This window comes from Saimiri boliviensis, chromosome 8 (genome assembly GCF_048565385.1).
Source record: "Saimiri boliviensis isolate mSaiBol1 chromosome 8, mSaiBol1.pri, whole genome shotgun sequence".
Taxonomy (NCBI): Eukaryota; Metazoa; Chordata; class Mammalia; order Primates; family Cebidae; genus Saimiri; species Saimiri boliviensis.
Window position 1 is genome coordinate 35,628,685 of NC_133456.1, and position 23,202 is coordinate 35,651,886.

The 23,202-nt window shown below is 39.2% G+C and overlaps 1 protein-coding gene across 4 annotated transcripts in view; it reads right to left on the bottom strand.

Annotated features, from left to right (window-relative positions):
* GAP43 (growth associated protein 43) overlaps positions 1-23,202 on the bottom strand; it is a 455,759-nt gene that overhangs the window by 22,284 nt on the left and 410,273 nt on the right. For all 4 annotated transcript variants that reach the window (XM_074404333.1, XM_074404332.1, XM_074404331.1 and 1 more), the window contains one exon: positions 22,357-22,954. In XM_074404333.1, the coding sequence (XP_074260434.1) occupies positions 22,357-22,954 (598 nt within the window). The remainder of the gene's footprint in view (positions 1-22,356; positions 22,955-23,202) is intronic.

The window sequence follows — 23,202 nt, forward strand, 5'->3', positions numbered from 1 at the left end:
AGCCATCACACAAAGTGCCCTTGTCTGATGTTGGTGTTCTGCAAATTGTTTATATTAACAGGAGAACACTAAGGCTAACTTGTGAGCTCCAGGCCAGTTCCTGCCTGTCGGAGGCTGCTTTTCTTTTTCTCAAGAGAAATAAGGAACAGTTAAACTCGACTTTTCCAGATCCGAGGTGTCATTTGAGGCCCTTTCTTCTACTTTCCTGTACCCACTTCATAGTTTCCCATCTAGTAATACTATAGGCATGTAATTCCCCTGAGCAACATAGAAAGAGAAATTACATTGATTGCCCAGACACAGCGAAAAAAATTTTAACTCAACCCAGTGCCATCAGCTCAAGCTCTATCCTGAAAATGCTTTTACTGGCTCTTAAAGATGCATATGATTCCCAATGGGCTAGTGGCACTGTTTTCTAATGTAAAATATTTTAATTAAATAAAATCCTTCTTAAGGAAGAAAGAGCAAGCCAGATCAGAATCTGTCACCTCAGTTGTCTTCTCACTGCACTGATACGACAAGACAGCAAGTTGGGGGTTTTCACCCTCTCTCATCCCCTCCTTTCTTTAATGGCCTGTCAAAAGGAAACTCCATCCAGTGTTGGCATTAATGCCTGCTGTAAATAAAAAGGAAATGGGAGGAAAGAGGAGGAGGGAAAAGAGGGGGTGTTTGATAGAAGCTAGATTTGCAGCTCAATTGCAAGGCATCTCTCAGAGTGTCTAGACACCAGCTGCCTGGTTACCATGGAAACCCACTAACTTTGGCTGATGGGCTGAGTAGTAACGACTCTCAGGAGATCTGGGTGGGAGCATGGTGGTGGGGGAAGAGGAAGGTTGGGAGCGATGGCACAGAGGATGTTAGAGCAATATCAGAGAGAACAAGTAAAAACAAAATTGTCTTTGTGAGAGAGTGGCATTAACCCTGTTACTGTTTCTCTCATGCACATCACACATGTGGTGACAAGGTACAAATCTGTCTTACTCAGCAGGTGTCAGGATGCAGGATGCTCAGGATGAATATCTGAGGTGGAATGATTGCATTCTCATTAACCTCCCGCCCATGCCAAACTACTTCCTCAGTAAACCAAACCTGTCCACGGTAAACAGACAGAATCAACAATTGTCTGACTAAGAGCAGGAGTAAGGAATTTCAATCCACAAGAATGGCTGCCACGTTTACAAGTACTCAGCAGTAAAGACAAAACACAGTCCTTGATTCCTAAGGTATCCTCCTTCCTGCTCCTCCCATTTTCTCTTGTCATATGTAAGGGTTGAGCACTGATGGAGGATGGTGGTGGGAATGCTGAGGCTGTGAGTAAGAAATGAAGGATTACCAGTTTAGGGCCAAGTTATTATGTGTACAAACGTATTTTGTTCTCTTACTTATAAACAGATTCCCATTATCAGGGGTTCTGGTCCATAGATTTTAAAGTTTTATAGTTGCTTGCTGTCATCCTGATCCCTTCCCACTTTCCTCTGGGACTGGGATTTTTGAGGTAGCACTGACACCTTCACACTCTCATCTCTCTCATCACTTAATTATGTGCTCATTTCCACCTTTTACCCACACCTTTCTAAGTTTCACCACACAAAAACATACCCCACAGACACAGGAAGCAGCCTTTTCTCACCAAAGATTGTCTACAGCTATACAAACTAGATTTGTTTGTCTCAGTGTCTTGCCTTTATTCTTACCGACCACAGTAAGAATCTAAGAGAAGACCTACTGGTTTGACTGGAGTTATCTGAGTCACAAAACTGTTTTCTAGTGCAAAGCTAATGGATGACATGAGACTTAATCCTTGGACTCTGATCATGACCAATAGAACTGGTTATGTCACACACACACACACACACACACACACACACACACACACATTCTGTGAATTTTTATTCAGTGGTTCCTTTGAAGAATTGCTCCCATATCAAAAAATGTCCTGATCACGTTGATTTATAAGCAATATGTAAGCAAATTTAACACACTAAAAAAGGGTTACTAATAGGTAAATGCTGAGTTAACTATAATTTATGGTAAGCGGAAAATTTTAATCCACCAGAGACTCTTTGTTAGACATTAAAGTTTCTATGACTTTGATTTGATGATTCAACACGAAAGAAAGGCAGCTCACTTCTAAGCAAAAGTGTGTTTTGCCATCTACTTCCAGTCTGGGCAGAATTCCCAGTGGTTTTAAATTTGCTAAAACGGTACTCTGCTTTTAGAGACATATCCTTTGCACTGAAAGATGAAACAATTTCTTCCTAGTGTCCTGGACTCCATGTATGGAGGGCTTTTGAAGCAGTGAGGTCATAACAAGGAGCTGGTGCCCTGATACCACAGACACAACCCAGTTATGGTCCCTGTCCAGTGGCCACCATCTTCTGGTCACTACAAGGATGGTACTACACATGAGAAGTATATGAGTCACCAAAGAATGTACAGAGACAAAGGAAGGTGAGGAAACATGTGCTTAGGTGGTAGAGAGGAAGTTTCTTCAGAATTGCCTATTTAATATATATGCTTGGTATCTCCTTCACTTATTGAATGAGTTGATATTTATTGAGCATTTACTGATTGTTCTAGTTGCTGAAAACACAACAGTGTACGAAATAATAACAAAACCAAAAATACCCTGTCTTCATGAAGTATATATTGTTATTATAAATAAATAAATGTAATGTATAACATAGTAGATGGCAGTCAGAGCTATGGAGATGACAAAATTGGCGGAGTGCGATGGCTCATGCCTGTAATCGCAGCATTTTGGGAGGCTGAGGTGGATGGATCAGTTGAAGTCAGGAGTTCGAGACCAGCCTGATCAATATGGTGAAGCCCTTTCTCCACTAAAAGTACAAAAATTAGCCAGGCGTGGTGGTGGGCACCTGTAGTCCCAACTACTTGGGAGGCTGAGGCAGGAGAATTGCTTGAACCCAGAAGGTAGAGGTTGCAGTGAGTTGAGATGGCACCACTGCACTCCAGCCTGGGCACGAAGAGCGAGACTCCATCTAAAAAAAAAAACAAAACCAAAACCAAAAACCAACCAAACAAACAAAACCCAAAAATAACAAAATTGGGAAAGAGAAGAGAAAATGCTGGGATGCGGGTGGGGTGACAATATTAAACGAAGAGAAAGTTGCTTTGAGAAGGTGATATCTGAACAGAGAGCTGAAGAATGTTAGAGAGAGAACTCTATAAATTTCTACAGGAGGAAGGTTTTGAGGCAGAGGGAACAGTAAGTTGTAAATGCTCCAGATATGAGCACACCTATTTGTTGGGGGAGCAGCAAGGAAATCAGTGTTTCTAGAATGGACCAAGAAATGGAGAGTAACAGGAAAGGAAATCTGAGTGGTGACCTAGTGGATATGCTGATAACATGGAGCTCTGAGGTCACTTTAAGGATTTGACTTTTACCGAAGTGAGATGGGTGTTAAAAAAAAGCGAGATGTGCTGAGATTCTGGATGTATGTTGAAGGTGGTGCCAATAAGATTTGCTCATAAATTTAATGTTGTCAAGGGGAGAAAAAAAGAGGAATTATTCAAAGGCATATGGCCTAAGTATCGGGAAATGATGGACTTGTCATTTCCTGAGACGGGAAAGACTGGAGAAGGAGTAGGTTCAGAGAAAAAAAGACAATAGTTTGGCTTTCAAGAGATTTAGTTTAAGGTACCTATTCGATAACCAAGTAGGGATGTAGAGTAAGCATTTGTCTGCAGTGGGTAGAGAGGTCTGAGCTATAAATGGGATATTAGGGCTTACCATATGGTAAACAGTATTTAAAGCCGTTAGCTTGGGGAGATCACCAAAGGCACAAATGTAGATAAAAAAGAGAATGTGGAAAATAAAAAGAAAAGGACAAACAAGAACTGAGCTGTGGGGTATCTCAATATTTAAAAATCAGGGAAATAAAAAAGGAAGGGCAAAAGAAACTGAATGGGACTAGCCAGTGGGTTAGCAAAAATAATCAGAATAGGTAACATCCTGGAAGAGCAGTAATGAAAATGTTTCAAAGAGTAGAAAGTGATCAACTATGTGATGCTGTTAGTAGGTCAAAGAAGATGAGGCCTTAGAATTGGCCATTGGGTTTTGGCAATGTGGAGGTCATTTGTGAGTTTGGCTAAAGTTGTTTCACTGGATGGGGGGTGCGGGTAGTGGGTAGGAGGTAGATGTGATTGTTGTGGATTAAAAGCAGAATAGGAAGAAACAAATTGGAGTGAGTATAGACAACTTTGGAGCCAGACTGCCTGAGTTTGAATGTGTTTCACAAATGTGATACCTCAGGCATATTATGTGTTCTCTGTTCTTTGATTTCTCCATCTATAAACTGGGGCATACTACTTACCTCACATGGTTCTTGTATATATATGATACATATAAAATGCTTAGATTATATGCTTAGTATTAAATAAAATAGTCCTTATTGTCACTTCTCTTAATTCTTAAAAAGTTGGAGTGCTTGGAAACAAGTTATATTTTCACTTCCGGAGACTAAAATAATAAAAAATGTTATTTGAGCAACTATGATGAAAATTCTGGAATTGTTGGTCTACTTTAACAGTGCTTTGTGGCAGATTTGCATTGAAACACCTCAAGGGTGTGTCACATTCCATTTTCCACTTAGTATAAGATTCCAGTTTTAAAAGGCATAGCCTAAGGATCCAGAGTATTTAATGCATTTAAGATTTTCCAAGCACTAATATTCTTAAACTCTGAAAGATCCTAAAATTTTTCTTTTTTGATCACACTGAACTTCTGTGGTAAGTGCTTTACGTAAAGCACTTTGAAATCTGTAATACTCAAAGGTGTTAAGGCACTGATATTTCCATGATGTAAAAATAGTTCATCTGATATTTTGTCAAACACAAGTCTTTATCAACTAACACTTTGGCCTACAATAAAAATTCACATTTGTATAATGATCCCAAAGTATTTTATGACCATGATTACTATACTTCTAATGTTGTATGTTTTATTATATCCCAAACCTTTCCCAATCGGAAATCCAATAATGACATGGATAGCAATTGTTAATCAAAACATTTGATAAACCAGAATGTTTCCTTCCCTAGTTACATTGGATAGCACAACATTTACTGTAAATGCGCTGTTCCTTTTCTATCTTGAGGATACCCATGTTGAATAATAAACAATAATTACACAAAGGGAGCAGAAATGAGACTCTGATATACTTATACTCACTAGCTCTGTGGCCTAAGGTAAGTCATTTAGGTTCTCTTGCTTCTGTTTTCTTATTTGTAAAAAAGGGCAATGATACCCCCTCATCATAGGATCATTGTGAAGCTTAAACAAGAAACTCCATGTGGAGCTTTTAGCAGAAAGCCTGGCACAAGATAAGTAAATGTTATCTGTGTTTTTATCATCATCAGTATTGTTGTTGCTATTGTAACTATTTTATGGCGAGGGCCTAATAAGTGAAGCCAGAGGAAAGACTGAGTAATTCAAAGCTACAAATATGCATTAGGTTGGTTTCACGTTTTAATTAAGGCTTGAGTTAATATTAGAAATATAGAGTCACCATTGTCTTTGTGAGGAAGCCTCGATTAATTATAGAAGCTCGATAAACATACAGGGCATGTGATATATTCATATGGATTTATTCCAGATAGATGGCTTTGAGGTGGAGCTGGAAAAAGAAGCTTTGCTTCAATTTCTGGGTTGCCTGTAACAGTAGCAGCAGCCACTCAGGGCTTCAAGAGACGGGTCTCACAGCTTCCTGAATGACTGCCCCCCTCCCCCTGCAAGTGATGGGGAAAAATGGCTGCTGTCTCACCACACATCTCCTCTTCCCATGTCCTCCACCCTCTGCCAGCCCACCAGGCACGTGCCAACAATGAGCTGCCTGCCTCACTGGGATGCTCAGCTCCATTAATAAGCCCTGGAAGGCTGATAATTGGGGATTCGTGGAGCCTACAGTCTTTCAATAAGCCAGGTTGTTATGGAAACCAGAGGCAGACCTCCATGTCCATATTATTGATCCTAAACAAAATAAAATAAAAGTGGGGAGTTGGAAAGAATCATTTCAATCCATCCTCTCCCCTGCCCCTCCCAGCCCCCATCATTTTATTTTCGAAGTTCACTACCAATTTTCACACAAGAGAATTCACAACTCTTTTCTCTTTTGATTTCCTTCTCAGCACTCCCCCACCCCTTTCTTAATTAAAGCAGAATGTTTTGTCACCTCTAGCAGAAAAATCAGCTGAGCAGGGTACCAAAGGAACACCAGAGTAGACACTCTAAATCGAATTTAACACCATAGCGGTAATGCTGTTTATTTGAGCCAAGAAAATCAGCAATGAATATCAATGTGCTTTCCTCATCATTAAAGTAATAATAAATAATAATTGAATAGGATTTTTAAAATGGTCTCAGAGTCTCCCCGTGGCTCTCAATACGTATTTTTCTGTAGCAAGACGGCCAAGCCACCACCCACGATGAATCCCACGATGCATATAGGCACCCTGTGTGTTGAAAACAGGGCCCAGCTCTCAAACCGTCAGAGAAAAGGGCGTCATTTCCTTGGACTACTTTTAAAATTTAGCTGACAATCTTTGTACGATAAAAATCCAATTACTCCTTTTGGTTAATAAACTCAGGCATGATGCCAGGAAGACACCTAACTGGGAGGCCTAGAGAGAGCAGCACTAAATGAATCCAGCCTAGAGGCTGCCATGGGCCCAGAATCGCCACATTGGTCTCGATGCTGAAAAGACCAGGACACTATTGTTTCTTGCTGAACTTCCCATCTCATCCCAGCAGAGGGCACCAGTGTAATTCTGTTCCCAGCTGTGGCGGCTGCATGGAAGGCAGTCACGTCACTCTCCAGGAAGAACTGACCCCAGACAAACTGCATAGCAGTGCAACAGGAACAACTATTGTGATTGGGTCCTATTTTGAAGTTAATCCTAAATCAATTTTTATTTTTTGGTCTTTCAGATATGACCAAAAACTCAGTCTAGAATTAGATTGTTAAGTTTCTTTAACAAATAAGCCGAAAGTATTAATAGTCTTTGAACTGAATTCCTAAGTGTGGATTGTGCTTTGTGTACATCAGAGTCATTCTGGGAGCAAAACTAATGTGGTGAAGTAAAAACTTTAACCACCTGCTATTTGCTGTTGGACCAAGACTGAAAACTTCTGACCACTTCAAGGTCCAACATGCCCTACCTTCTCCTCACTAACACAAACTACTAAGGCCAGTATCCAGTATCCTCACCAATGCTTCATCACAATGCTCATTTCTTTTATTCAGACCCTATCCGCTATCCTGGTCTCTGAATTCTTTTGCCACAACTATAGACTGCAGTTTGCAAGCAGTCACAAACTTACCTTGTTCTATACTGTCCTGAGTCTTTTTTGTTTCTGTTTTAAGAGCCTTATTTTTCTTCCCATTTAGACTGTAACATCCATGACAATAGATGTCACTTTTATAATCAACATCCCTCACAATGCCTGTGTAGTATGAAAATTAAACGTATTAATAAGTACAAATTAATTGAATGACAGTAGATTACAGCCCTTGTGACATCTGGGTTTATCTCCTCTATTCTGATGCTAACTCATTGTGGGACCATGGACAGATCATGCAACCTGAATCCCAGAACATGCTTCATTGTTCATTAAAACACAGGCAGGCACAACTTCTCCTGGAGATTGTTCAAGCACAATGGATCATAATATTTTTGTGCAGTGGTCCCAGTAGAGTATCTGATGAAAGACAGGGTCATTTTGCCAAGGATATCATCCATATGCACACACAGTATATATAACACGTTGCAGATAATCTTAGGAGATTAAAGGACCCTCCTAAACCCTATCCAGTTCTCAGGCCTAGGCAATTTTTAAGTTTCCTTTTAGGTCTAAAACTGTAGGATTGAAATCCAAGATGTGACAAGTTGTAGCTGGTATCTACCTGGAAAGAGTGTGTTAGCTATTTCCCTTAAGGTATCCCAAGCTTTTCTACTGAATCCCTAGATTGCAGTTTCTGAGGGACCAATTACATGAAGCCCAAATTAATAGTAACATCACTACCTGGTGGCCTTGGCTGATTTCCAGGCTCAATCATTACTGATAATGTAAGGACTTGGTAATGTTGCTAAGCTACAAGGTAGGCCAAATAGAATAGTCTCTGACTCCCAGAAGAGACTGCAAATCATTATGTGTCTCTCTTGCTGGCCATACATCATGTCCTATTTGCACGTTTAATTTCCATCATAAAATCAGTTGTAGTATCAAAGAAAAAAAAAGTTTCCCAAAAGCTTCAGCTGAACATAACAGGAACAATGGTGACTCTCTATTAGGTACTTACCATGTGTTCAATAAAATACCAAAACGGACCTTTTTTACACATGATCTACTTAATACCAACAACCACCAAGTTCAGCAATGAGGATCTTTTATTTCACAATGACAAAGCTTGTGTTGAGTTAATGGTTCTTGCTGGTTAGGGACTGGGCCATTGATTCAAACATAGATAGGTCCAATTCCAAGACCTCTCTGATATTTCTCCTGTGCTACAGGCCTCCAAGGGAGAAACTTGGCTAAATTAATGGTTGTTGCAATTCTATTTTTGCAGTATCCGTTGAATAATACATTTGTTGTATAATACAAAATAATACTTTGAAATACTTTACTTTGGGTCACCAAGAAGCCATTGTTCTCTTTATTTGCTGGATGAAATAATTTCCTCCGCTAACTATTTCACCTATAGGAAGAGGACAGATTATCCATGCTTTTACCATCTTCGATATAAAGATTTGTCCAGAGCGTCTTCGTATGGGGAGAGGAGAGTATGAGGATGAAGAGTGATTATTTCAGATTATCAGAAGAAAACTAAGGCAAAATGATATTAATTGAGGATCTACTCTACCTGGTTCTTTAAATAAATATGTTACTTCATTAAATCCTCACCCACAACTGCTTAAGGGAAACATTTTAATCTCCATCTTATAGACGAAGACGCTGAAGATTATACAAATCATTAAAATCATGCAGTGAGGAACCTGGCATTGAACCTAGAACTGCCCAGTTCCAAGATTGTTTCTTTATGAGGTGTTCAAAGTAAAAAATGTTTCTGAAACATGCCTTGTAATCCGAAACTTAGTATCAAAATAGGTCTACATTTACCATTGTGAGACAATAAAACTCAATCCTTTTCTTTTCCTGTCTGGAAGCAAGCAGAGACCAGTGCTGGCTGGGGACTGATGCTGCAGAAGGGCTCAGACAATCATGGTCAGGGTGTGTAAGGGGGTCTCCCCTAGGGGAGCAGTGCCCCATCTGCTACTTAGATCTGCTCAAAGACAGAAAATCCATTTGCTAAGGAACCCTTTAACTCCTGCTGTTTGTGAAGCTGAGAACAGACAGTGCTAGTGCTGGAAGATCCCGTAAAACGATCTTCTTTTACCAGCAAGGAAGGTAAATTGGCCTTGGCCACAGCCAGAGAGCGTGTCAGAAGCAGAGCTACTGGAAAACCACGTCCATCTCTTAGTACTCAGCTCAGTCTTCAGGGTCTCTCCAGTCCTGATACTCACTTTTTTGCCTATTATCCTCTTCCTCTTTTCTACCCGCTCTTCTTTCTCCACTTTGCCCTTGCTTAGTCTTTCCGCCTCCTCTGATCAATTTCTGGTCCCCTTCTGCTTTTTCTCCCCCTATACTTTTTCTCCACTTTCTACCCCCTTATTCTTGCCTTCTACTCTCCCTTTTCTGTATAGGAAGTGAAGAATCTCTATCCACAACCCCACCTTGTTCCTCCAAAGGGCCCACCTTCCTTTTTCACATTCTGACCAATTTTCCCTCTGAATCAAATATCCTCATTCAGACTCAGAGTGTCTGGGAGCCTGGGAGATACTTAGAAATAGGTCATGGAAAAGAAGTTGCTGATGTGTAAAATTCCAAAGAACTGGGCTGCAAGCAATAAAAATGGACACTTGCCTGAAAAAGTCTCAGCTTTTCTTGTGGGGTTTCAAATTTGAAAACCTAAATGCTTCTTTTCCTTTCAAGCTGTTTATGACAAGAAATCTCTCCATAGGTGAAATCCATATTATTGGCCAGTCAGTGGATGTCTATTGAGAGCCTTCTATATGCTGTGCTCTATTCTGAGCACTGGGGCTACTGTGCACCCTTCAAGGAAAGAAAAGTCTACTGAGAAGGAGAGGAACTGAAACAACACAGGTAAACACAGTCGTTTTAGGCACTAACAATGCTACAGAGAAAATAAATTAGGTAATGTGATATAATTGATGGCATTGGTAGGGGTGGTGCCATTCTGACCAAGTAGGGAATTCTTCTCTGTGTAAGGGACATTCAAATGGAGACCTGAGTCCTAAGAAGCAAGGGCTAAGAGGTGACCAAGGGAAGTTCAAGGAAGAAAGCAAGTGCAAAGGCCCTGGGACAGGAGTAAGCTGTATGCACTCAAGAGACCTTAAGAGAGCTATTAGGGCTAGAGAGTAGAGAAGAAGGGCAGAGTAGAAGGACATGTTATCAGAAAGCTAAGATGTGAGATCACACGAGGCCTCATAGACTGTGGAAGTAAGTTAGATTGTATTCAGGTTGCAGAAAGTAGGCAAGCATTGGGAGGTTTCATGTAGGGCTGATATGAACAAGCATAAATTCATAGCTTTGTATGAGTGTTTTTTAGAATAGTCTACTTGAATTTATAAGGAGTCAAAGCCCCCTCAAACCTAAGCGTAAAATGAGCATGGCATTATGGGACCTATCCCTTTTACTTAGCTGAGTTGTGTCTCGTTGGGATGTTAATCACCGAAGAGGCATTTAGGATGTCAGTTTGTGAAGTCAAATAAAAAACTGGCCCCATTGCCCACGCATGCTTCCCTTTGGGGCATTTGCTTCGACATAGGCACAAACAGCTATTGTCCACTAGAGCTAAGAAGTGGGAGAAAGAAAGGTGACAGATTTTTTTTTTAAATTTTTGAGAGTGATTTTGGGATTTAACCTTCTAGAAATGTTATTTTTGTCGGTATTTCAAATTGTATAGACAGAAATTTTTAAGTAGTATCCCATCAGAAGGAATGCATTATTTATACAATTACGTTGCACATTGGAGTAGAACTAAAAAATATTACAGGCAAGCTAATAAAACAAGCATTATTAGCTTGTTTTTTTAAGTTAAACAGCCAGCACCCATGGATATAATAATTTTAATAATTTGGGGCCAGGTGCAGTGGCTTGTGCCTATAATCCCAACACTTTGGGAGGCCGAAGTGGGTGTATCACTTGAGGCCAGGAGTTCGAGACCTGGCGAAACCAGCATGGTGAACCCCCATCTCTACTAAAAATCCAAAAATTTAGCTGGGCTTGGTGGCACATGCCTGTACTCCCAGCTACTCAGGAGGCTGAGGCAGGAGAATTGGTTGAAATTGGGAGGTGGATGTTGCAGCGAGCCAGGATTGCGCCACTACACTCCAGCCTCGGTGATAGAGCGAGACTTCATCTCAAAAATAAATAAATAAATAAATAAATAATTTGGTTAGTAACCCTGGGTGAGTCATTCAAATTATATTTGTTTATGATTTGCACTTCACGTTAAATTTTAGAATTTGAGCAGTATCTGTTTGTCAAATAAACAATTCAAGCTAAGTACAGAGTAGATGCCTACCTGAAAAGATGAGTTTTGAATTATGTTGAGTTTTAATCTTACCAAGGTTCAAGATATTTTGAATTTGGTCTTAAGTTTAAAACAGTAAATTTCAATTATTATTAGTTAAAATGTCAAATCAAAGTTTAACCAAGATCAGAAAATAGTTTGGTAGATGTATAGGGGATTATGATAGGACCCTACCCCTTGTTAACCTGGCCTCTGCAAAACAACCCCAGTTCCCAGAAACTGCTGCTGAGGTGCTGCTCAATGGGGCTGCAGCAACACAACTCAAAGTTCACAGACTGAGGGCTTTAGAAAATAATTTTTCCTTGGGATTATTATCTGTAAAATATCATTTAGAAAATAAATTTTGCATGGTTTTAATACCATAGGAACTAATATTAAATGGAACAGAGCTTAGTTACCTAAAACCATATTTAGAGGTTATTCAGACCAGTCCTATCTGTGATTAAACAATAGGACCATAATATGAATCAATTTTCTGTTGACATTATAAGCAATACACACAATCTACTATATCATCAATATGGGTACAGTTATCCATACTCATTGTGAAGGCCAGCTTACAATAAATGAGATTGACTGGCATTGACTATTTTGTTGCTGTCCACATGCAGACAATAAGTAGCTGAGAAATTTCTTAAATTTGCATTTTTCAAACTATACTTCAGGGCTCAGAAATGATCCATTTCGAGGGTAGGGAGAGATGCAGAAAAAGAGGATTTCTGGTCATCTTCAGTCATCTCCACTTTCCCCTATCATTCTCAAGCAAAGCAGCTTTGCTTTGGGGTTTTGTATATATATTTTAAACTCATTTGAGCAAATAGTGCCTAGGCTAACAATTTTGAAAATGTCTGCCTTCAACAATTACTCACTCATCTTATTCTACCTCTGTGAAGACATTCTTCCACAATGTTCCTCCCAGCACTAAAAACATTCTTCTCACTAAAAATTAGTATGAGGGAAGGAAATAGTCAACTCTTCCTCTGCATTAAATGTTAAATGGTTGCAAATCAATCTGAACCCTGAATTAATCTCTGAAAAACCAGCTGAGAAGAACTATTGCCTTCATCAACATGTCTATTTTTAAATTTTCCCTCTTTTCTGATGAAAGAACATAATAATTTTCAAACTATGTTAATCATGAGAAAGAGGTTTTAGGAAAATTCTAAAATTTAATATTTTGGGTTCCAAGATTTGAGAATTTTACATCTGATAATTACTTTTAACTCATGTTTAAAGTCCTTAAGTATCCATTTTATTATAACTTTGCAAATGTAAGAAATTATGCACTTTTTTAAAAAAAAAGATTAAAAGCCTGTCAATGCATTAAAAAGATAGATACAGCTCAGATCAAATTTTGAAGACAATGTACACATTCCTTCAGCAGCAATTGTTTTTCTAATCCAACACAAGAATACGAATTCTAAACTTTATTTTTTTCCTTAACTTTAGCAAGTGTACAATGCTCAACAGGAAAGACCGCAAATGTTGAAAATACTTCTCATTCCATGTACATATATATGCACATAACTATGAGATTTTACAAATGGATATTTATATGCTTCTATAAAGATACATTATTTGGAAGTTAATAATTACTATTCCTAGTATTTTAGAATTATCAAAATAAAATTAATCAAATTGCTAAAAATACAATGATTTGGGGTATGCTGGAGCTGACTAACGTTGGCTGCTGAGAGTAACATCTTAGCACCTCTTCCCAACTGCTTATTTGGAAGTAACATGTTGGTAGTCTGAAATCAGCGAGGATGGAATTATTTATATCATAACAATTGGCAAAAACTACAAATAAAGGCTTTTAGAGTCTTCTTTTATTTTTTGAAGGGCCAGTTTACCAGCATGCCACTGCAAATAACTGATAAAATCATAAAGAATGGTTTACATCTTTGTGGCAAGAAAAAGAAAACTAACTTGTATCTTCCAATAAAGGCCAGGTTCTCCTATGAATCTATTATAATTAAACCACCAGTATCAAAGGAGGAGACAGGAAGAAATCAAAAATCTTCCATCCCCGGTTTTCATTCTAAAAGGATTTGATTACACTAACGGGGAGAATGCTAAAACCACATTACTGAACTCTGCACTTTCTTAGCCCTTTAAACTGGAATAGAATTTCACAAAGTGGGGAATTTTTTTCTGTCTTTTTACCAGATACATGAGGGTTAAGTTGCAGTTTTTGTGTGGGGAAGAATCCCTTCACCCTCCCAGCGCAATATCCCTTATGGTCTGTAGTCTGAATAGCTCACAGCCCGTACACAAATTACGTTTATGCTAAGGAGTGGGAAAGCCTGTTTATTGGTCAGTGTCCCAAAACTGTTGGTTTGGGAACACATTAACAATTCACCTTATAGTGGGGCAACAGCAGGTTCAGTAGACTCTTACACATCTTGCAAAGATTACTTAATTGTGTCATATGAGGAAAAGAAGCCAAGGAACCTGGCAGACCATTTCTTCTCTGGGTGTTCCTGTCACACACTGGCAAGGGCCACCCACAGGTCATTCATGTGGCTGGAGTGAAATTAATCACCTGCTTTCAGTAAAGAGCAGCCTTGACCTCCTCTAGTTCTCAATATGTTTCTGAGTATAATGCCATACGCTTACACTGGTCTATGAAGACCTAAATGGTTTGAATTCTGGCAACTTCAGGGATGACTTACGGGCCTGAGTGACAACCAAACTCTCCAGTGAGCTCCTATATTCATTCTCCTAGGTCAGTTTAGGATTTTTTCTGCTGCATAATATTAATACTCAAATTATTGTCATAGATTCAGGAAATTCAATAATAAACACCACAGATATGGAGCTACTTTTTCCACTGAAGGTTAAATAGCTGCTGCAGAATTATAACCTGAGTCAATTTATTTGTATGTGTGTGTTAATTTGTAGGAAAGGTGGTTTCTCCAGTTTTTAAATAAATGATATCCCTTTTCATTGGATATATTTTATCCTTTAAGGTTCAACTGAAGCAACCTCTACACCAAGAACTCTTCCTGGATAATATTCCCCTAATTAGCCAAACCAGGATATTTAGGCACTATTAATTTCATCTTACATAGCTTTAGCCCCAACTCCTAGCTCTCCCCAATCCATTGTGGATTCACAAACACGTCCTGGTTACGTGACCAGCCAAGAAAGGAACATTACTCTTCACACACACCCTCAGAGAGACAAGGGGTGTTCCTGGAGCCATTCTTTACTTCTTTTTGGCCTGAAGGGTGAAGAAAATGTGGAACTTACCATTCTTCCAGATTTTCTTACAGCCTAAACTCTTGGGTAGCCCTTTCCCTACATATCGAGTGTGTGTGTGTGTTTGTGTGTGTGTGTTTACATATGTGTCTGGAAATTGGCAGAATGGTATACTTCAGGCATGGATACAGTGCTTAAACATATCTAAATTATATTCTTCACTTATACACCAGGAAAGGGAACACTTTTGTCAAGGCCGTAGAAATGTTCATTTTCACTTTATCTGAGAGACACACACATTCATCATGCACCAGTAAGAAGGGACTATTTTAGGTAAGTGGCTTCTGGTTTCTATTCCAAATTCCAAAAGATTCTAATAACTTCTACTGGAAAAACAAAACAAAACAGAAAAAAAAAGGCTTTCGAAAGTTATTTCACTGTATATGTGCCACCACAAAAGAACATTTATATTGAGTGTGATTTACAAAGAAAGGCAAAAAGCCTTCCTGGAATATTTTCTTCCCCTGAAGATATCTTAAGAACTGGACAAGGAAAATGTGGCACATATACACCATGGAATACTATGCAGCCATAAAATACTATGAGTCTGTGTCCTTTGTAGGGACATGGATGAATCTGGAAACCATTTTTCTCAGCAAACTGACATAAGAACAGAAAATCAAACACCACATGTTCTCACTCATAGGTGGGTGTTGAACAACAAGAACACTTGGACATAGGGATGGGAGCATCACATACTGGGTTCCGTTCAGTGGGGCTAGGGGAGGCCTGCAGGGGGAGGGGAAGTTGGGGAGGGATAACGTGGTGAGAAATGTCAGATATAGGTGACAGGGGGATGGAGGCAGCAAACCACCTTGCCATGTAAGTACCTATGCAACAACCCTGCATGATCTGCACATGTACCCCAGAACCTAAAGTACAATTAAAAAAAAAAAAAAAAAGAACTACAGTTTCCCTTCCGTGTCTCTACTAAAAATACAAAAATTAGCTGGGTATGGTGGTGGCTGCCTATAATCCCAGGTACTCAGGAGGCTGAGGCAGGAGAATCACTAGAATCCAGGAGGCAGAGGTTACAGTGAGCCAAGATTGCAGCACTGGACTCCAGCTTGGGCAACAGTGAGACTCCAACTCAAAACAAACAAACAAACAAAAGTTAACAATTGCTCTCTAATTTGCCTCTTCTATTATGTTCTTTAATATTTTAGTTATAGAGATACCAGATGCTTTGGAAATGCACTTGCCAAATGGGGGTAAACTAAAGAAGAATATTAAACAGGATACTAATTCTGATAAGTTAAACTTAGGGTAGCAATCGCCTACAATAAAATGACTTTCATCTGATTGAGATATGAAAATTTCAATTTCTAATTTTCAGATCCTCCTGGCATAACTGATGTATTTGATGGAGTCAGTAATATGCCTGTTAAGAACAATCAATTTCAACTGATCTTTATAGCTCTCTCAGGTCTAATAAAACAGTCCTTGGAGCATTTTTGAAATACGAATCTAAGACTCAGAACTAGTTTAATATCCCCAATAATTCTGGGGTGATGGGGCTGTGAGAGAATTATGATCAGGCATTAGGATAGTTACTGGATACCCATCTGTAAATGCAATCCCTAATAATTCCCAGAAAAGGGTCTGGAATATCCAATTATCCAAAGAAGAGTGATGTTCTTATATTATAACACATTGTTGGGGTCCTTAGACATTTCTCTTCTCTTTGTTTCTTCTGGAATAGCACTTGGATAAGTGTCAGGGTTCAACATTGCTAGCTGTCAACAATGATTCAGTGCCATAGTTACTCTAAAGGTAAGGTTTCTCCTTGTAAAAAGGGAAGGGAAAATTACACTTCTACATTACTACCACAGAGTGGTTATGATGATTAAATGAAACAATCCCCACAGAGAACTCAGCACAGGGCCTGGCAGTTAATAAATGCTCATTAAGTGCTACCTATTATTGGTCTTTTATATTTTAACCTTTGAAATAAAACCTTAAAAACCAACTATAGTAGTCCCTTTTCCTAAGGATGAGATAAATGAGGTCCAGAGAAGCAATGACTCACCTAAAATCACATCTGGTTGGTAGAAATACTGAGCCTAGAACCCTGGTCTCTTTATTTCAGTTCAAAGTTCTTTTCCCTGCATTGTATTACAGGGCAAGTAGAACAGAGAATATCCTAGTAATGTCCTGGTTGGTATTTCCAATAGCATCAGAGCATCACAACAGCTAAGATAAAAAGAAAGTACAGAAACTGAGATGAAACATAACACCTTAATAGAGAGGAAGAACTGTAGGGCCACAGTTAAGGTGAGGATTTAGACTTCTGTCAGTTAGACCTTTGTTTTGTCATTGAGTGTACTTGTGGGCAGAATACCCATCTACTTGGTCTCTATTCTTGGAATATAAAAATAGAAAGAAAAATATTATCAAATGACATTGGGATGTTGTAAAGAAAAGCCAATAAAAATGATTACTCTAGCAATATAAAAGTGCTCCATAAAAGCTCCATAAAAGCTTAATAATCAACAGTATTTAAGAGGTATACCACTGAGTATCTGACAGGGTGCCCATGTTTTATAAATAGCATTTATGGACTTCTGCAACCAAAATTTTTATTCTTTCTGAGCTGTGTATAAATTTAGGAAGTGGTTGAAACCACATTTCAAATCAAAACTGCTCAGGAGTCACCCTGCCAAATGGGTGTAAATATCCTTGGAAAATCTCACATCTAACACACAGGTTAGTAGAAGTGGACCTATCTTTTAGAAAGCTGAAAAATAGTTGATTATCTTGGGCCTCAGGGAAAATATTGTTCTGGGAAACATAAACAATTTTTTTTTAATCCAGAAATATGAGCTTGGCATTTCATTGTCTTGCATGCAATCATTCTGGAAATTATAAATTTTGCACCTATTAATTTTGTTAATAATTTGAGTATTAGGACACACATTATATAAAACATTTTTATAGTAAGCAGCAGACTGCATCTTGGCCCCTGAAGCACTGCTTCATATATATTTTGTCCAAAGTGCATTGGCATAGAGAAGGACCCCATACCTATTTTCAGAATTTAATTGAGATTATAAATATGAGTGTTTTCAATGTCATTCCCTGAATCTCATGCTACCCCCCACTACCAAGTAAGAATTCATTAAGGTCAAAAGACCATATCTTATTTTTGTTTTGTTTTGGTTTGGTTTTTCTGAGACAGGGTCTTACTCTGTCACCCAGGCTGCAGTGTCACACAATGATAGCTCCCTGCAGCCTTGACCTCCTGGGCTCTCGTGATTCTCCCGACTCAACCTCCAGAGTAGCTGGGACCACAGGCACACACCACCACACTCTACTAATTTTTAAATTATTTGTAGAGATGGGGTCTCCTTCTGTTGCTCAGGGTGGTCTCAAACTCCTCAACTCAAGTCCTCCTTCCTCGGTCTCTCGAAGTGCTGAGATTACAGGCGTGAGCCACCACACTTAACCAAAGGACTATATCTTACTTATCTTTGTGACCCCAATACCTAGCACAGAAGAAAGTCAATATAAAGGGAAGGGAAAAAAAAGGAAGAATCAAAAAAAAGGAGAGAGAAAGGGTAAGAAGGAGGGAGGAAGGATAAAAAAAGAGGAGGAAGAGAGGTAGGGAGACACTAAGTTAATTTTTCTATTCAGAGAACAGCAAGAGGAAACTCCTTTCTCTTTTCTTGATTATTACTGATGGCAACAATTTGCAAGATGTACTGAGACCTTAAAAATAAAATGCAGCCAATATCAACATACAGAACATCTAAAGTCACTCAGAGCAGCTACACTTCCTACTAGCATCATTTAAGGACCCTGTGGCAGCCACCCAATGAATATCACTGATTGATAGCCTTCTGAAGAGGTTACCTTGGTAGTGCCACGACACTGAATATGACCACAGCACCATCCTCTACTGGGGAAAATCAATTGGCTACCATAGAGAAGAGGAGACACAAAACAGAATTCCTTCACTGAGCATCAATGAGCACAGTGACACTACTCAGCAGGAGATCCCAAGGACATAATCACTAAAGGGGGCTTGAAAGTTCTCTACTCACAGCTGAATGGGGCAGTGTCCCACAGATGTTTTAAACATTCCTCTTCCTCTAAAGGAACCATTATCAGAGGTGCACTGAAATGTTTTGGTCCCAGGCACGTAAAGAGTTGGGCAGGCAGAGTGGCAAAGTAGGGAGAGGGTGACATACTTGGAGAATTTAAAACAATGACAATAATCAACCAACTTCAAAGGTCAAAATGCAAATGACATCCACCCATAACAAACAAGTTGGCAGTAAATAGTAAAAAGAAGGAAAATAAATGACATTTATAATTCATGAAACATTTCCATAGATATTAAAGTAATAATCATATCTGATCTAAAATGTTTAAGCCTGGTATTGACAGAAATTATTTTCTTAGATTCTCTCTTTGTACATATTTTGTCCCTTAACCCTATTGCACCCTCTTAGAGTGTTTCTCTATGACCCTCCAGGCAGCCATAGAAACCTAAAGCAACCCATGATAGCTACCCATTTCCAAATAGTACAGTCCAGCGGAAAATGCTGCCACTTTAACTCAGATTAAAATGAAATACAGTGGAAGATAGAGGAAATGCCGTATAGGGCACCTGGGAATTTGGACCTGATATGATGTGATAGATCTCCTTGTCATCTCTACCTTCTGTGATCCCATGAGATTCATCCCAGCAGGGTAATTTGTGCTTGTCACATAGAGTAGCCAAGGCTAATAGATACCTCAATCCAGAAAGAAAAGACGGGCAGCATTTCAGAATCTAACCAAAAGGACAATACCTATCCAACTCTAAGAAACAATGTAAATTGCACTTTGTGATTACCTTCAAGTTGAACTTCACCTATGCTTTCAATCACCTTTGAATGCACATAATAAAGTCTGATTAATTAAGATATTTTTCAGTCAGTTTGTAACATTTAGGGCAGAGAAGATTGCTGCTTGTTTTCACTGACCAGACACATTTTTAATCAAATAAATGAATAGAGTAAGCAAAGCTGCAGGAGAAATATATAAATGAATGAACAAGTTATTATCTAAATTAATAATTTTATATTATTAATATAAAATTAATAAACTTAAATTTTATAAACTTATATCCAATATTTGATATTTGTTGACCACTTACTACATATTTCATTAATTCATTTGGAGTTATCATACCCTGAAAAATAATAAAACTTAATTTATTTTAAAATACTTTTAAAATACATATCAGACTTTTTTTTTTTTTTTTTTTTTGAGACGGAGTTTCACTCTTGTTACCCAGGTTGGAGTGCAATCGCGCGATCTCGGCTCACCGCAACCTCTGCCTCCTGGGTTCAGGCAATTCTCCTGCCTCAGCCTCCTGAGTAGCTGGGATTACAGGCACACGCCACCATGCCCAGCTAATTTTTTGTATTTTTAGTAGAGACGGGGTTTCACCATGTTGACCAGGATGGTCTCGATCTCTTGACCTCGTGATCCACCCGTCTCGGCCTCCCAAAGAGCTGGGATTATAGGCTTGAGCCACCGTGCCCGGCCCTATATCAGACTTTTTACTGATTCAAGAAGTCCTTCTTTCTATCAATCCAAATCACTTGTGTATACCTAAAATCACATAAGTTTTCTGTTTCTCACAACTTTAGCAGTCCCAGTTTAAAAATATGGTCTGTGCCATGTCAGATATGTTCTGTATGTAAAAGCATGAATAATTTCTAAGATTTAGGAAATGACACATTAGGTAACTTGTCTATATGCAAAGTGATTTCCAGACATCATATCTGAGGCTCAAACCTTAAACCTAAAGAAAAGTAGCTAAGTTTTGCTTTGCTGAGTAAATTAAAACCCACATCCCACTTTTTAACATATGCCTTACCTTTTCCAGGGAAAAATTCCCATCTTCTAAACCTCAGTGTCTGGCCCCTGGGACAGTTGTGTGGTTAGAATAAAGATTCAAAATGAATCACTGGTAAAAAGAAGCATGTGATTTATCCAGAGCTGGAATATGCTAATAACAATGTTAATTAATGTAATCTGGCATCTTAGTCACAGAATTTTAGAGATAAGATGAAAGAAGAAGACCTAAAATATCTAGAATAGTCACCTGCCATATTGTGGTATCTAATTTTGGAGAAACGTATATCAAGGTAAATGTCCAATCATCACTTTCTCAATCTGACACTCAGATGCTAAACCATTTCTCAGACCACTCTCATGGAGTAGGTTTTCTCCCAGGGAGCACACTGTGGTTCAGTCCATATTTGAACCCTTGGATGACAAACATCATTGGTTAAACCCAGGTGCTTGTAAAGGAGTAAATCCAATCTTTTAAATGGACACAGATGAAACTTTATCTTTGGGGATCATTGGTTAAACCCAGGTGCTTCTAAAGGAGTAAACTCAATTTTTTAAATGGACACAGAAGAAACTTTATCTTTGAGGATCATTGAGTATTTATGAATACTTGAGGCTGGGTCATATTAGACTAGAGAAAGATCATGGAAACTGTTGGCCTCCTTTACCACTGTGGATGTATTGGGGTGAGAGAGGGATCTAGTCTCTAGGAATGAAGCTCCGTTACATTTATTTTGCTGTGGGAATATTCTATTCCAAATCTGCACAATTGAGCCATAATAGTGAAAACACTCCAACTTTCAAGTTACAGCTCCAAACTGAAGAGAATCCAGTACCTTTTTGTAATCATAGGAACCCTCAATTATTTATGCATATTGTAGAAAGTTGTGTCTTCAATAATAAAATGATTATTTATGTTTGACTTCACAGCATGTTCTGTATTGGGGGTTTTTCTTTTGTTTTTGGCAACATCAACAGACTTATTTTCCTAATTATGTTTGACCCCAATTAATGTAACAATTAACATTCTCTGAGGATACCCACATATACACACACTACTCACCAACTGATGGTGGAGAGAATGCCCAGAAACATATTGTGAGATAGGGAAGGGTGGTCTGAGATTATACTTTTGCTGCCAGCAATTCATACACTAGATAATCTGGATCAAGAAGAGGTTGGCTGTATTTATACCAGGCATTTTCTAGAGCCAAATAATCACATTAGCTAATTCCCATCCATAAAATATATGTATCGTCAGTAATTATGTATTAAACTAAGTCTATCAGCACACAAAATACTTTTTTAGAGCAGTTTTATCTAGTTCGACTGTATATATCAATCCAATTAAGATAACTGCCAGATTTTTCTAGTACTGGCTGCTACATAGACCTGCTTGAGTTCTCTCTCAGGCTTGGAGATACTTGGGCATGTAACCTTAGCTCTTAGTCCTGTCACTTTGGGAAAGTAAGCCAAGCATCCCTTGATTTCTGGAAAACACCTTCTAAACTGTTTTCTCTCCCTTGATAACCCAGGCGGCCCGACTTTTTGAATAGCAACTGCCCTCCCCATCCGCCCACTGCATCTAACCCTCGAGGTTGCTCACCTATCTTCTCTTCGGCTTGGCTGCTCTCCCCAGTCTCCGTTGGAGGCTGGGCTGTTGCCTTGGCAGTAGCATCCTCTGCAGCAGGGGTGGTGGCAGCAGCAGCAGTGACAGCAGCAGGCACATCGGCTTGTTTAGGCTCCTCCTTGGCTGGGGCATCTTCGGCCTTGGAGGACGGCGAGTTATCAGTGGAAGCTTTAGTGGCACTTTCTGTCTCAGCTGAGCCGGCCTTCTCCTCTGAGGATGCAGGAGCCTGGGGGGCTGCCTGCTCTGTGGCAGCATCACCCTCCCCCTTCTTCTCCTCAGGAGTTTCTCCTGCTTTGCCGGTCTCATCAGGCTTGGAGCCACTGGGTGGGGCTGCTTCGGTAGTAGTGGGGCCTTCTCCTTTCTTCTCTACCCCATCGGCCACAGGGGCTTCATCCTTCTTCTTACTAGCATCAGCCTCAGCAGCTTGGGCATCATCCTTCTTCTCTCCTTTGAGCTTTTTCCTTGTTATGTGTCCACGGAAGCTAGCCTGAATTTTGGTTGCGGCCTTATGAGCTTTATCTTCTGGTTTGATACCATCTTGTTCAATCTTTTGGTCCTCATCATTTTTTTCAACCTTTATGGAGAAAAGAGGGGAAAACAGGAGAGGGCTCTAGTGATGTTCTCCTCCTTTAAATCTCAGCATTCAACAATATTTATTGAGTAATTAATTTTGTGTCAGACGTTGTTTTGGTAGTTAAGAATTCAAGCCTCCTCTTTCTCCCACAATATGGGAAAAGTACTGTCCTTTGGAACCTTCCAGAATCACTGGCTTTTTTTTTTTTTTTTGAGACAGAGTCTCAATCTGTCACCCAGGATAGAGTG